Here is a 13832-nt window from a genome sequence, read left to right as displayed (position 1 = left end):
TGCAGCTGTAGTTAATATTTAAAACTTTTTTCTTTTTTTTCCCATAGTAAATCATATCAAAAACCTGTTTGCTCTAATTAACCTAAGGAAGCAATGTGTTCACAATCTGAGCAAATTGCATTACATTACAGCTAGTAATCCTGGAGAAGAAAATCAAATTCCAAAGCATCCCTGAAAAAAATCTATTCATACTATAAACTATGAATTAAACTTTAATTCAAATTATAAAAATATAAATTCAATGTCTTAAAAAAACACACACACAAAAACCCCTAGAAGTGACCTGAGTTCACAACCTTTCCAGATAAAAGTCCATCCCTGGTTATCTACTGCCCTCCCCAAATTTCATTTCCACAAGATAATGCACTGGCATTGCTAAATGATTGAGTATTTTTGCTGACCCACTTAGATCATTCAATATTTGCCCTTGGGTCCCATTCACTGCTCTGAAGGTTCTTGAATGATGGGAAAAAATCAAGGCCAACCAAGATACTTAGAGGTCATCTGAAATGCTACCCACTATCCCTGTTAACATAAGCTCATAGCTTGCTGATACATTTCTAACGATGAGGCTGATGCAAGAGAACTCCCAAATTGCCCATTAAGCCAACCATAATGGTATCCTGAAGTGATCGCTTTGGCATTATTACTAAACCCCCAGAAAGTATTGTAGAGCATTTTGAAGGAATAGGATTCCAGGATGACCACAACAGAATTATAGTCAGGGAATACCTACTACCAGTAAGGTGTTACTTTATTGTTAGGAAGTTTTTGTGAAACATTGAACTGGAAGTAGCCTTCTTGAAACATAAGACTATGACTCCTTAAATAGCCTTATTCTGCAGCTCGTTCTTTTGGATATTTGAAATGGACCATCCTATCTCATTCAATCACTTTTTCATAAAGCTAAATATACAGTTTTCTTAATCTTTCTTTATAAGCTTGAGTTTCCAGTCTCCTTCTGCCATTCTTTCCACCCCTATCAATTGGTCTGAATCTTTCTAAAAATCTGGAACTTGGAACTAGCGACAACACTCAAGAGATAGTCCAACTCATGGGGAACAATTACTTCCCACGATTTGGAAAGGTTACTTTTCTTGATTATGTTTGCATTTTTAAGATTATGTTTGCATTGTTAACTCATATTCATTGATATTCATTGTTATCAGCTATACTTTCAAGAGCCTTTGCATTTTATGTGCTTCCTAAGTGAAGAGTTTTGCATATGTCTGTATTAAATATCATTCTATGTATCAATGCCTCCTCCAGCACAATCAAACAGATTCTCAGTATATTACAAATACAATATAGACCCAATTCAAATTGTAAAAATAACCTACTTCTCTTAGCTGTTTTGTTTCTGTCTTCTGTCTTCTACTTATCCCATCTACAAATCTGCTAAGTATTCTCTTTACTTTTTCATCCAAGTAATTAATAAAAATGTTGTAGTGTATGAGCTCCAGAGTTAAACTTTGTGACACCCTATTCAATATCTCTTGTTCATTTGGTGAAGAAAGATTTATGAAAACTCGGGGTTTGGTTTTCAAGCCACTTGTGGATCTACCTAGTAGAATGTTCTCCAGCCCATATTTTATTAGCTTGTAAATCAGAATGCCATATGATACTTTGTCAAATGTATTGCTGAAATCAAGATATATTATATCTGTTGCATTACCACTATCTAACTGAAAAAGTTACCTGATTAAAGATAAACATAGTCTGGCAAGACTTGTTGACAAATGCATGCTGACTTCTGTTAAATTATTCCTTTTTTTTAAGGTGCATAAAAATAATTTTTTTAATGATCTACTGTTGAATCTTCCCAGGTGTGTATGTATACATATGTATTATTTGGACTTATATACTACTCTATTTCCAGAGACTCCATTGTCAATTTTGGTATCAGACTGACTGATCTGTCATTCCCTGGGTCCTCCTTTTTCCTCTTCCTGAAGAAGAGGGCATACGTCTATTTCCTGAAGAAATAGACATATGCCCTCTTCCAATTTCTGGCAATTTACCAATTTTCCAGAATTTCTTAAAGAAAATAGAATACACAGGGTCCAGCGCAACTACCTCTGGATATATTAACTTATTCCAATTAGTAGGTAAATTGACTATAATTCTGTCATGCCCAAACTGGATCCTGTTCCTAATGTGATCCATAACACTTGCTGGATCTCCTTAAATAAAAGAAAAGAAAATGTGAAAAATTGTGGGTGGTGACAATTTGGCTTGAATTATACTAAAAATTTTGATACCAGCAAATATAATTTGGGGGGGGAGATAGTAGTCATCTTGTTATTATGGTAAGAGAAGAATATCAAGAACTTACCTGGATGTAAATTAAAGGAATCTGATGGAGATAAAAGCAAAAAAAAGGAAATCAAAGATTACAAGACTACAATGAATTATAATCTTACACACCTGCAGAGAGGAAATATGGACATATGATATTACAGGTAGTCCTCACTTAATGACTGCCCTGTCTAGAGACTGTTCAAAGTTACAACAGTGCTGAAAAAGTAACCTTGCGACTGGTCCTCACACTTACAACCATCAGAGTCCCACGGTCACGTGATCACCATTTGCTGCTTCGCAGCTAGCTTCCAACGAGCAGAATCAATGGAGAAGCCAGCAGTAAAATTGCAAGTTGCAGTCACGTGATGTCTCAGTTAATGACTGTGTTGCTTAGTGATGCTGGTCCCAATTGTGGTTGTTAAGCGAGGCCTACCTGAATGCCTATCTGATCTGGGCTGCAAATTTCACCTGACCACTAGATGGCAGCAAACTGGACTTTCAGATTTTTCCAGCCCAAACCTGGCAATCTTAATGAAATGGCCCCACATGGAGGGAGGGGTATCTGTGTAAGTGCACATGAGTACCTGCTATGAGGAGGGGAGGAGGTACTCAAGTTGGATGCCTGATGTTGTCATCACATGTTTGACATGAATCACTCACGGCCTCTGTAGTGCAACGACTGAAGAGTTGGCCTGGCAGTGAGAAGACCCAGGTTCGTATCACCCCTCAGCCGCATAAGCTCCCTGGGGGAGTTTGGGCCAGTCCCTCCCTCTCAGCCCCAGAGCCTGACTGTGGGGTAGTGGGGAAGGGGCTGGACTAGGAGCAGGAAAGCCAGATCCTGGTCCTCCCTCAGACATGGAAAGTTCTGGGGGACTTTTGGTCAGTCCCTGTCTCTCAGCCCAATCAACCTCACAGGATTGTGTTAGGGGAAAAATGGGAGGAGGGAGCCATCTTGAGCTCCGGGACAAAAGGCGGGGCACAAAGCTAACAAATAATTAATGGAAGAGGAAACACACTTAATGACAAAGCGAAGGACCCAGTTTTGTGTCCCCCGTATGGCAACTTTATGATGGACATTATGTCATTTTGATGTCCATTGTGGGTTTTACAGACAGGGAAGACGACTGTGCTTATGTGTATGTATGTGTAAGACGAGCATGCAAGTGCATTATATTGCTGCAGACCAGGGTATGTGCATGGGCCCAGAAGCCATCTTGACTTTTTTGACCACACCTGCCTGCAGGAATTACTATGAACTTAGGAAGGGTATATTTTCTTTTTCTGTCAAGGTGAAGCCTCAGTGAAGAGTGTAGCGTACCGTCTTATCCACGGGGCGGAAGTCTTCATCCAGATTGACAACACGAAACTTAACTGTGAAAAGAAGAGTGAAAACATTGTGTGAGAAGGCAGGGAGAAGTGAGGGCCTCAAACGAACCATGTTTGCTAAGGGAGAGCGCTGTGCACCATGGGGCAGCCTTGGGGGGACGGCAGGAGGGAGGATGGGCAGAAGGCACACTCGCACCAGAGTGGAGAGGGGCGGCAGGAGGGAGGAAAGACTGCAGGCAAGAGGCACGTTCGCTCCAGAGTGAAGAGAAACGGCAGGGGGCGGCTGTCGGGTCAAGTGGGGATTGGAATGTGTATTGCGCTGATTGAGTGGAATGTCTGCGGTTTTGCGGTTAATTAGCGGCGCTCCGGGGCGGTAAAAAGGTGAGATTGTGAGCCAAGCCCTCGTAGGAGGGGGAGGACAGATAGGGGGTATAAAAAACCTGTCAGACCTTGCTTCGGGGTTCCTCCATTGCTGCGGGAGGGACCCACCTTTGCAAACGTGCCCAATAAAAACTTCTGTCTACTGGACAACCGAACCCGTGTCTGTCGTTTTCTGACAAAATTGGCGAGCCAGCCAGGAGTCCTCGACGTGGACCGGACTGTGGGGAACCGGTGAGTAATCGGCCGTAACACCCCGTTGAGGTGTCTCCCGTTTTCCCCGGAGTCGGGTCCAGGACGGGACTCCAATCGCCAGTCAGACAGAAGTAAAGAGGAAGTCGGCCGACGAGGAGACCTCCGGGAGGTCTGGTGAGTACAGCCTACCCATAATCTCGGGGAGATTAGCGTGGTTACGAGGCGTTGGACGCCGCAAGGGGACAGAAGAGTCCGGGACCTTCTGTAAGGTGGGAAACGTAGTCAGGAAGGATGGGTAAGGCGCAGAGTAAGAGTGTAAGGCCAGGGGCCAATGGGAAAAACGCAGTAGGGGGAATCCCCACGGATTCTCCATTAGGACAATTGTTGCAACAGTGGGAGACACCCTGGTTGTGTCCATTCACCAGGGGTCTGGAAAAACCGACCATGATAACTTTGTGCACTAAAGAATGGCGAAAATATCCACTAGTGGACCCCGAATTCCCCTACCATTGGAATCCCCAGTAATTACTGGGTGACCCAACTAAAAAACTACATTGTGGAGCATAAAATGTTAACACAGGAACCCTATGTGGAAGTCTGGTTCCATGTTCATTGGGAGGGGCCTCGACCCAAGTTAGCCAAAATTTTTGTCCAAAAAGAACAGGAGGATGAGGAGGACCTCTGGCTGACTAGACCTCAATGGGGGCCGCTACCTCCTCCTCCTCCTCCTCTTCCTATCGCTCCCCCTCCGGCGCCCCCACCCTATCCCGGGCTGCGGAAAGAGCTGGACCAGCTGAACCAAGACATTCAGAACGTGCCCTTTAGTCTAAGGTTGGCCAGTGCCTTCCCCGTCCGGGAAGTCCCGAACGGAACGAACGCACAGGGGGTGGCCGTCACCAGTTACGTAACGGTTCCCATCAAACCCAGTGAGTTGAGGGAATTAAAAAGGACCCTCCCTCGTATGCAAGAGAACGCCCATACCGCCGCCGAACAATTGGAACTTTTTCTCGGCCCGGTGGAATACTCCTGGGGGAACTGAATTACATTTTAGCCCACCTCTATACGCCAGAAGAGAGGGGCCAGATTCGGCGAGCTGCGCTCGGGGCTTGGGAGCAAAGGAATGCAAATGTCCCAAATGCCCTGGCCGCAGATACTAAATTCCCTCTGGCAGACCCAAATTGGGATCCCAATAATGTTGAACATCGGGAGAACATGAGAGGAGTTTCCCCCTGTACAACTAGGGGGGTCATGGTTCCCCAACCGGGACCCACGGGGAACCCTTGGTAAACATCACGGTGGGTCCCACCGGCGAGGAACGGCAGTTCCTCGTGGACACCAGAGCCTCTCGAACATCCCAGGGATTGCGAAATCCCGGGGCGCATCGGTATCGGTGATGGGGGTGGGAGGCTCTCTGGTCAAGGCAGACGTACTGGAGGGAGTGAGACTGGAGTGGAATGGGAAGGAGGTAACTGCAGATGTATTACTGATCCCACAGGCGAGAGTGAACTTGCTGGGAAGGGATCTCATGGGTAGTCTAGGAGTGGAGTTGTGGAATGTGGAACAGGCAGAAAGGATGTGTTTGTTGCGGGAGGCGGACGTGGAGGTTGTGAACCCTGAGGTATGGGCAGGAGAAGGGGGCGGGGCGGTTTCGCATAGCCCCAATTAGCATCCCCTTGAAACCAGGGGTGACGGGTTTGCGGCAAGCCCAATACCCGCTGTCCCGGGATGGGAGGCGCGGGCTGAAGCAACAACTGAGATGGACGGTGCTGCCCCAGGGGTACACCGAGAGCCCCGTCTTGTTTGGACAGGCATTGGAAGAGAAACTCCAGGGGTTCCGGGCCCCTGGGGGTTCTCGGGTGCTGCAGTATGTGGATGATTTGTTGGTGTCTGGAGAGAAGGAAGTAAAGGTGAGAGAAGACTCAGTGGCTTTATTGAACTGGTTGGCTGAGGAAGGATTGAAGGTGTCAAAAGGGAAGGTCCAATTTGTGGAAAGGGAGGTCAAGTATTTAGGACATGTACTCCGGAAGGGCGAGAAGTTGATTGATCCTTCTCCCATACAGGGGATAATGCAGTTGAAGCCCCCTCATACTAAAACAGAGGTGCGGCGGTTTCTGGGTCTAGTAGGATATTGCAGGCTATGGATAGATGAGTACATGAGCAAGGCTCAGTTTCTGTATGAGAAGTTGAAAGGATCATCTGACAGGGTAGAATGGACAGACAGGGACACAGAGAAGTGGGGGATTTACGAAGGAGCCTGGTGACGGCCCCGGCTCTACCGAACTTGCCCCCCCTTTCACCTATACGTTACAGCCCATGGGGGAACTGCCATTGGAGTGCTGACTCAGAGACGGGCTGGGAAATATCAACCAGTGGCCTTCCTGAGCAAAGCCCTAGAACCGGTGGTGAGGGGATGGCCGACTTGTGTGCAGGCAGTGGCTGCCGCTGCTGTACTAGTGACAGAAGGGAAAAAACTCACTTTTGGGAGCCCCGTGATTGTCCATTCACCCCATCAGATCTTAAGTGTGCTTAGTCAGCAGGCGGCTGCTTGGATGACAGAAGGGAGGATGTTGAAATATGAGACAGTTCTCCGGATAAGTCCTGATGTGGTGGTAGGAACAGACAGGAATTTGAACCCAGCGGAGTTTCTTGCGGGGGAGTGGAAAGAAGGGAGCCGGCAGAGCACGAGTGCTCCACCCTGTTGCAGCTGCAAACAAAGACCCGGGAGGACCTGCAGGAGGTCCCGCTGGAGGAGGGTGAGGTCTGGTTTGTGGATGGGTCTAGTCGAGTAGAGCAGGGACAAAGGAAGTCAGGATATGCGATAGTGGCGGCGGAGGGAGAGACAATAGAGAAGGGGGCACTACCAGGGGATTGGTCGGCTCAGCTGTGTGAAGTGCACGCTTTGAAACGGGCACTAGAGTTGGGAAAGGGAGTGTCCCTCACCGTCTACACAGACTCGCGATATGCCTGGGGAGTAGTGCACATTTTCGGGAAAATTTGGCTGGAACGGGGTTTACTCACAGCTGCTGGAAAGGGAAGGTTGCAGGGAGGAAGCAGGTCATTGGGTTACAATTGAGGGGACCCCAGTAGTGAGCCGTGCTGACATGAGGGGGATGGTGGAGAAACTGCACGAAGGGTCTCACGGGGGGTGCAGGCTTTGGTAGACACTGTAAAGCTGTGGGAAGGGCCAACGGGGTGTTAAAACAACTTTCTGTACTAGCCATTGGCTTCATTGCCTTACTGGTCCTAGTATGTTGCTTAATGCAATGCCTCCCTGCTTGTGGGAATTACCTGTCCCAGTGTGTGAAGCCCCGGGTCCGGGACGAGGGAGCAATCCTGTTAGCCAGGTTTGAGGCCCAACAGAGGCGTGAAAAGAAAAAGGGGGGATTGTGAGAAGGCAGGGAGAAGTGAGGGCCTCAAACGAACCATGTTTGCTAAGGGAGAGCGCTGTGCACCATGGGGCAGCCTTGGGGGGACGGCAGGAGGGAGGATGGGCAGAAGGCACACTCGCACCAGAGTGGAGAGGGGCGGCAGGAGGGAGGAAAGACTGCAGGCAAGAGGCACGTTCGCTCCAGAGTGAAGAGAAACGGCAGGGGGCGGCTGTCGGGTCAAGTGGGGATTGGAATGTGTATTGCGCTGATTGAGTGGAATGTCTGCGGTTTTGCGGTTAATTAGCGGCGCTCCGGGGCGGTAGAAAAGGTGAGATTGTGAGCCAAGCCCTCGTAGGAGGGGGAGGACAGATAGGGGGTATAAAAAACCTGTCAGACCTTGCTTCGGGGTTCCTCCATTGCTGCGGGAGGGACCCACCTTTGCAAACGTGCCCAATAAAAACTTCTGTCTACTGGACAACCGAACCCGTGTCTGTCGTTTTCTGACAATTGGCTTTGTGGCCATGTAGATATGCATCTGTAGCATAGCTCAGGCCTTATAGGCAAAATAGCCCCAGATTCCACCCAGACACGTCTATCACCAATTCATAAACTTGGAATAAATGGAGAGATCACCTAGTCTGACCCTATGATGGGTGCAGGATCAAGCAGAAATGGAAACTGCAGGACAACAGGCACCAAGCAAAGGGTTTATTTATTGACTCATTTATTGCAGAATGTCTATCCTGCACTCCTTTGTAAAACCTGGGGTGGCGAACGATTCATTAAAGTATTCAGATTTTTAAAACCTGCACAGATCCCCCTAAAACCAAATGCCCAGTGGAACAAAATAATCTTCAACACACTCCTAGAAATTCATTGATTGTAGGCAATCTGGGCCTCTGGGGGCAAGCTATTCCAGAATGAGGGCATCCATAGAGAAGGCCTGTTTTCATGCTCTCATTCCCCTCCCTTGTTGGGGGAAGGATCTGATACCTCCCCTCCCAGGTTGAACAGGATAGATGATGTCAAACCCCATGCAGCTAGCAAGACTAAGGCAGCAAGAACTCCCCAGATTTCAGTAAAGTCTCTTTCATGCCAGTCTGGGGTAAATTCAGAATCATAGAAACTGTAATAGAATTTTCCCAGCCTTACTTATACTGAGTTAATCTGAATGCTTTGAAATGCTTTTTCCCAGATGTCTCACCATCTGGGCTGAGTTGCCATTGTTGAGCTGGCTTGGCCTCTATCTCTTGGTCCTTTATGTCTGCATTTTCTGCCATTCCTTTCCCCGCCTCTCCACCATCTCCCGCAGACAGATTGAGTTTGGAGAGGCAGTCCCACAGGTAACTGTGAGCCAAGGGTTTTATGGGGCAAACCCAGCACTTTGAATTGTCCTCCAAAATCTATTGGCAACCAGTGCAGACTTCCAGGGGAGGTATGGTGGACTTCCGGGGGAAGTATGGTGAACTAAGAGGTCTCCGCAAAAGCGGAGCCAATGACCGTGGCAAAGACCAGGAACTGGTGAGTAGACTGGTTCCCTGGAATTTCTCCGGCTAAGGAGAGGACAGAAGATCATTCACGTCTGCTCGGGACATCTGCTCCTTGCAGGACAGCAGTCTTCCACAGGTTTGAGCACCATGAGATAAGGGATCAGCCACCTTGCCTGCAACCATGATGGAGCCTTTTAAAGGATGCTAAGTTCACAAGCCTCACTTTCTAATCACTTTCAGAAATTGCCTACTAACCATCTTAAAGCAAACCAGGCGCTGTTCATGCTGCTGAAGCAGCTCTCCTTCACCAGCAAGCAGGCAGCTGCCTTCTGAAGTAAATGGAGCTTCTGGATAATTGTCAAGGGACCCCCCAAGTAGAACACACTACAGTGTTCCAAATTCGAGTGGTTTCACAAAGTGGTTTTTGCAACTGTCTTTATGCAAAAGGAAAAAATAGTCCAACCTGTCAAAATCAGCACCATGGATGACAGAAGAGGAGTGCAGATCAAAATAGGTAAGGAATAAATTAGAGGACACTTAGCTGCTCTGAACGAGTTCAAGTCTCCTGGACCAGATGGTTTACACCCCAGGGTACTGAAGGAGCTGGCAGATGTGATCTCAGAACCACTGAATGAAATCTTTGAGAGCTCCTGGAGCACAGGGGAACTGCCAGAGGACTGGAAAAGAGCTGATGTGGTTCCAGTCTTTAAAAAGGGGGAAAAAGCAGATCCAGGAAACTACAGACCAATCAGCTTGACATCAATACCTGGGAAAATCCTGGAAAAGGTAATCAAGCAGTGGGTTTGTGAGCATCTAGAAACAAAAAAGGTGATTACTAGAAGCCAGCATGGATTGTTAAGAGCAGGTCATGCCAAACAAATCTTATTGCCTTCTTTGATAAAATGACTAAATTAGTGGCCAAGGAAATGCTGTGGATATAGTATACTTAGATTTTAATAAGGCATTTGATAAAGTAGACCACAGACTACTTCTTGGCATGATAGAACAATGTGGGATAGATAGCACCAGATGGATTTGCAGTTGGCTGACCAACCACACTCAGCATGTGGACCTTAGTGGATCTACATCTACATGAAGGGAAGTATGCAGTGGGGTACCTCAAGGTTCTGTCTTGGGCCAAGTGCTCTTCCACATCTTCATCAATGACCTAGATGTCCTAGATTGAAGGAGTGCTCATCGAATTTGTGGATGACACAAAGATGGGGGGAAATGCTAACACTTTGGAAGACAGATTCAAGATTCAGAAGGATCTTGACAGACTTGAGCACTGGGCCTTATCCAACAAGATGCAGTTCAGTGGAGAGAAAAGTCAGGTCCTGCACTTAGGCAGGAAACCCCAGATGAACAGGTACAGCATAGGCAAGACCTGGCTCAACAGTAGTGCCTATGAGAGGGATTTAGGCGTCCTGGTGGACCACTGCTTAAGCACGAGCTAGCTGTGTGCTGCAGCTGCCAGAAATGCCAACATGGTCCTGGACTGCATCAACAGAGGGATAGTACCAAGATCAAGGGAAGTGATAGTACTACTCTACACCACACTGGTGAGGCCACATTTGGAATACTGTGTCCAGTTCTGGTCACCACAATACAAAAAGATGTTGAGGCCCTAGAAAGAGTGCAGAGAAGAGCAACGAAGATGATAAGGGGTCTGGAGGCTAAATCCTATGAAGAATGGCTAAAGGAACTAGGTATGTTTAGTTTAACCAAGAGAGGACTGAGGGGAGACGTGATCTCAGTCTTCCAATCCTTGAAGGGCTGCCCCAGGGAAGAGGGCATGGATTTATTTTCCCGAGCACCTGAGGGTAGGACAAGAAGCAATGGGTGGAAGCTTGTCAGAGGGAGATCCAACCTGGAAATAAGGAGGAATTTCCTGACAGTGAGAACTATTAAGCAGTGGAACAGCTTGCCTCCTGGAGTTGTGGGTGCTCCATCGCTGGAAGTTTTCAAGAAAAGATTGGACAACCATTTGTCCAGGATGGTATGAGGACTCCTGCCTTGGACAGGGGGTTGGAATAGAAGACCTCCAAGGCCCCTTCCAGCCCTATGATTCTATGATTCTATGATTCTAGGCCTCCCACTCCAGGAGACATCACTTCTGCTGCAGCGGAATGAAGGTTTCCCAGGCTTTTGTTACTCAACCAGGAGTCCTGATTTGATGGTTGTATCTCAGGAGCCACAAGGAATTTGTATCAAGGGCATCTGTGGGATGCATGGGTCAAACGTTTGTCAGATAGATGGTGGGGGAGATGTACTCATCCAATCTCCATCCCTATTTTGCACAAATACTAACCAGGCCCAATCAAGGCTACTTAACTTCCAGACCTAGATCAGGTTGACCAAATGTAGCTACCTGTTTAGACTCTTTTTTTCCGGTCCCTTCGAGTCAGTGTTGACTCCTGGAGACTTCCTGGACTAGTCCCTTTCGTTTTCTTGGCAAGATTTCAGGAGGGGTTTGCCCTTGCCTGCTTCCTAGGGCTGAGAGGGAGTGACTGTCCCAAAGTCACCCAGCTGGCTTCATGCCTAAGGCGGGACTAGAACTCAGGGTCTCCCAGTTTCTAACCTGATGCCTTAACCACTGCACCAAACTGGCTCTACTGCTTCTAAAATACCGCAGAAGAACAATCTGCCCTGGGAGGGGAAATCTCATTTGGAAATGGAGCAATGAGTGGATTTATCAAACAGATGAGAAATTTCCTATGGTTTGGAAGAGTGACACCATATTGACAAGTGACTACAATTTCCCCACTGGAAGGACCCTCACTTACCTTCCTGTCTTGCCTTGTAGATAGGCTTGTCTGTCTGAACAAAAAGTAGGTCATTCAAGTTCCTGACTGTGACTATTTCTTGTTGCATCATGTGCAAATGTTGTCCCTTCATTGCCACCTTGATAACAACCTTGGAAAGGTCTGTAGGGCTGAGATAGCTTGAAGAATAGCTTGAAGAACTGCTTGAGGAAGTGTTCAACCTGGGAAGCTGGAGAAGAAACAAAGGTAGCAGCATGAGGGCTTTTCACAGTTCCTGGTGCAAGGATCCATAACCTCTTGCTCCTCTTCCTGGACCCTTGCCAGTAATCAAGGGTGTCAAAAAAAGTCAAGATGGAGGCCACAACTATGCCATCAAAGCCCCACCCTTTTTTTATATGAATCACAACACACATAAAGCAACAGGAGGTTGATTGCAGGGTTGTCACTTCCACCTTAACTTTTTTGACTTCCTCCCTCACGGACATCTCTGCCAGTAATAATGTGCTAGAGGAAAAGGCTTCATAAAACAGGACGACACCAAGATTTCAGAATGCAACTTGCTGTTTTTCAGAAAATGGGGCATCTGCTTCCAAGGTCATCTCAGGGTTGGGTCAGGACTACTGTTCCCCTGGACATCTGATCTACCCCACCTCATTTTTAATCTTGTAACTCAAGAGTTTCCTACAGAATGGCAGATCTTTTTAAGAAGGCGGGGGGACCTTTTTTCCAAAAGAAAATCACAAGTAGAGGAGCACATAAAAACTAGGAATGCGGAAAGCTTTGATTCCATAATTTGTTACAAACTACTTCATTTTGGCCAGACATCAACCAAATGTTCATAGGATCAATGGCCCTGTGTTAAAAATGCAGATGTTCTTGGATTTATTCCCAGAAATTGGAATCTATCAAGATATCAAAACCTGTGGATTTGGGGGGATGGGAGGTTTGGTAAAAGAGTTTTTGTAGAATACAAGATATCTTCACCAGATTTGTAGTAATGAGCGGCTGTCCAGATCTGAATTAACGGTTTTGCTTTGTTTTTAGAAAAGGGCAAGGAAGAAGATTTTAGAGCAACATAGTCCAAGTTACTGAAGTTTATAACATTTTCCAGACTCCCCTTTTTCATTATGATTAAGTTTGAACTTTACTGTTTCTCCTAATACTATCCATTAGCAGTGTAGCATGCATTTACGCTTTCCTTTTGTAAATCATCTTAGCAAAATAAAATGATAAAAAAATAGAATAGGGGAAAAATTTGCTTCAAAATGCAAAACACAAGTTTGTTAACACCAGGGCCATGTAAAGCTGATTCCAATCCCTGAATCATTTTGCCTTCTGTTTTTCTAATCTGATTCAAAATCAAATAATTTAATCCAACGGGAGGTATCTGAATGGATTGGATGGTTGGGAAAGGCTTTTGTATGCGTTCAATGGGCACATGTTTTCTAAAGATTCAAATCATCCAACTAGATTGAATCCCGGATCAAATCAGTGATTCAAATCAGACTGAAGCCAATCTGCACACCCCGTAGTAATAATTAGTACTGCTCTAATTATGAACTGTCATATCTACTTACCTGCTTACTCAATTTGGGCAAGCATAGAATCATAAAATCTTAGAGTTGGAAGAGATCCTTGAGGTGATGGAACCCAACCACTGCTCAGTGCAGGAATCCAGATCAAAGTTTCTCAGAGAGACAGCTGCATCTAGCCTCCATTTGAACATATCCACCAACTCTCCAAATCAGGGAATCAGAACTCAGGGGAGTTGGAAGAGACCTTGAGGTCTTCTAGTCCACCCCCCTGACCAAAGCAGGAATCCCCAGTCCATTCAGACATATGTCTGTCCAGCCATTGTTTGAAAACCTGCAGTAAGAGAACCCCCACAACTCTAGGCTTAGGCTGTTCCATCGCTTCATTGCTCCCACAGTCAGGAAATTGTTCCTTATTTTCTGTTTGGATCTTCCTCTGTAGATTGGTTTATTATGTAATATAATGTAGATTAGATC

The 13832-nt window shown here is 46.5% G+C and overlaps 1 protein-coding gene across 2 annotated transcripts in view; it reads right to left on the bottom strand.

The window, feature by feature from the left end:
• The window catches only part of LOC103050261 (alpha-2-macroglobulin-like), a 64764-nt gene that overhangs the window by 46163 nt on the left and 4769 nt on the right, over nt 1-13832 (bottom strand). For both annotated transcript variants that reach the window (XM_088129329.1, XM_088129330.1), the window contains exons 3-5: nt 11845-12052; nt 3620-3672; nt 2336-2356 (exon numbers count right to left, since the gene is read on the bottom strand). In XM_088129329.1, coding sequence (XP_087985455.1) covers nt 2336-2356; nt 3620-3672; nt 11845-12052 — 282 coding nt within the window. The remainder of the gene's footprint in view (nt 1-2335; nt 2357-3619; nt 3673-11844; nt 12053-13832) is intronic.

The sequence above is a fragment of the Python bivittatus genome, unplaced genomic scaffold (assembly GCF_059951505.1).
Source record: "Python bivittatus isolate LINGU-HERP-01145 unplaced genomic scaffold, Pbiv_v1 ctg000810_np1212, whole genome shotgun sequence".
In the NCBI taxonomy this organism is placed as follows: Eukaryota; Metazoa; Chordata; class Lepidosauria; order Squamata; family Pythonidae; genus Python; species Python bivittatus.
This window is presented reverse-complemented; position numbering and strand designations above follow the sequence as displayed.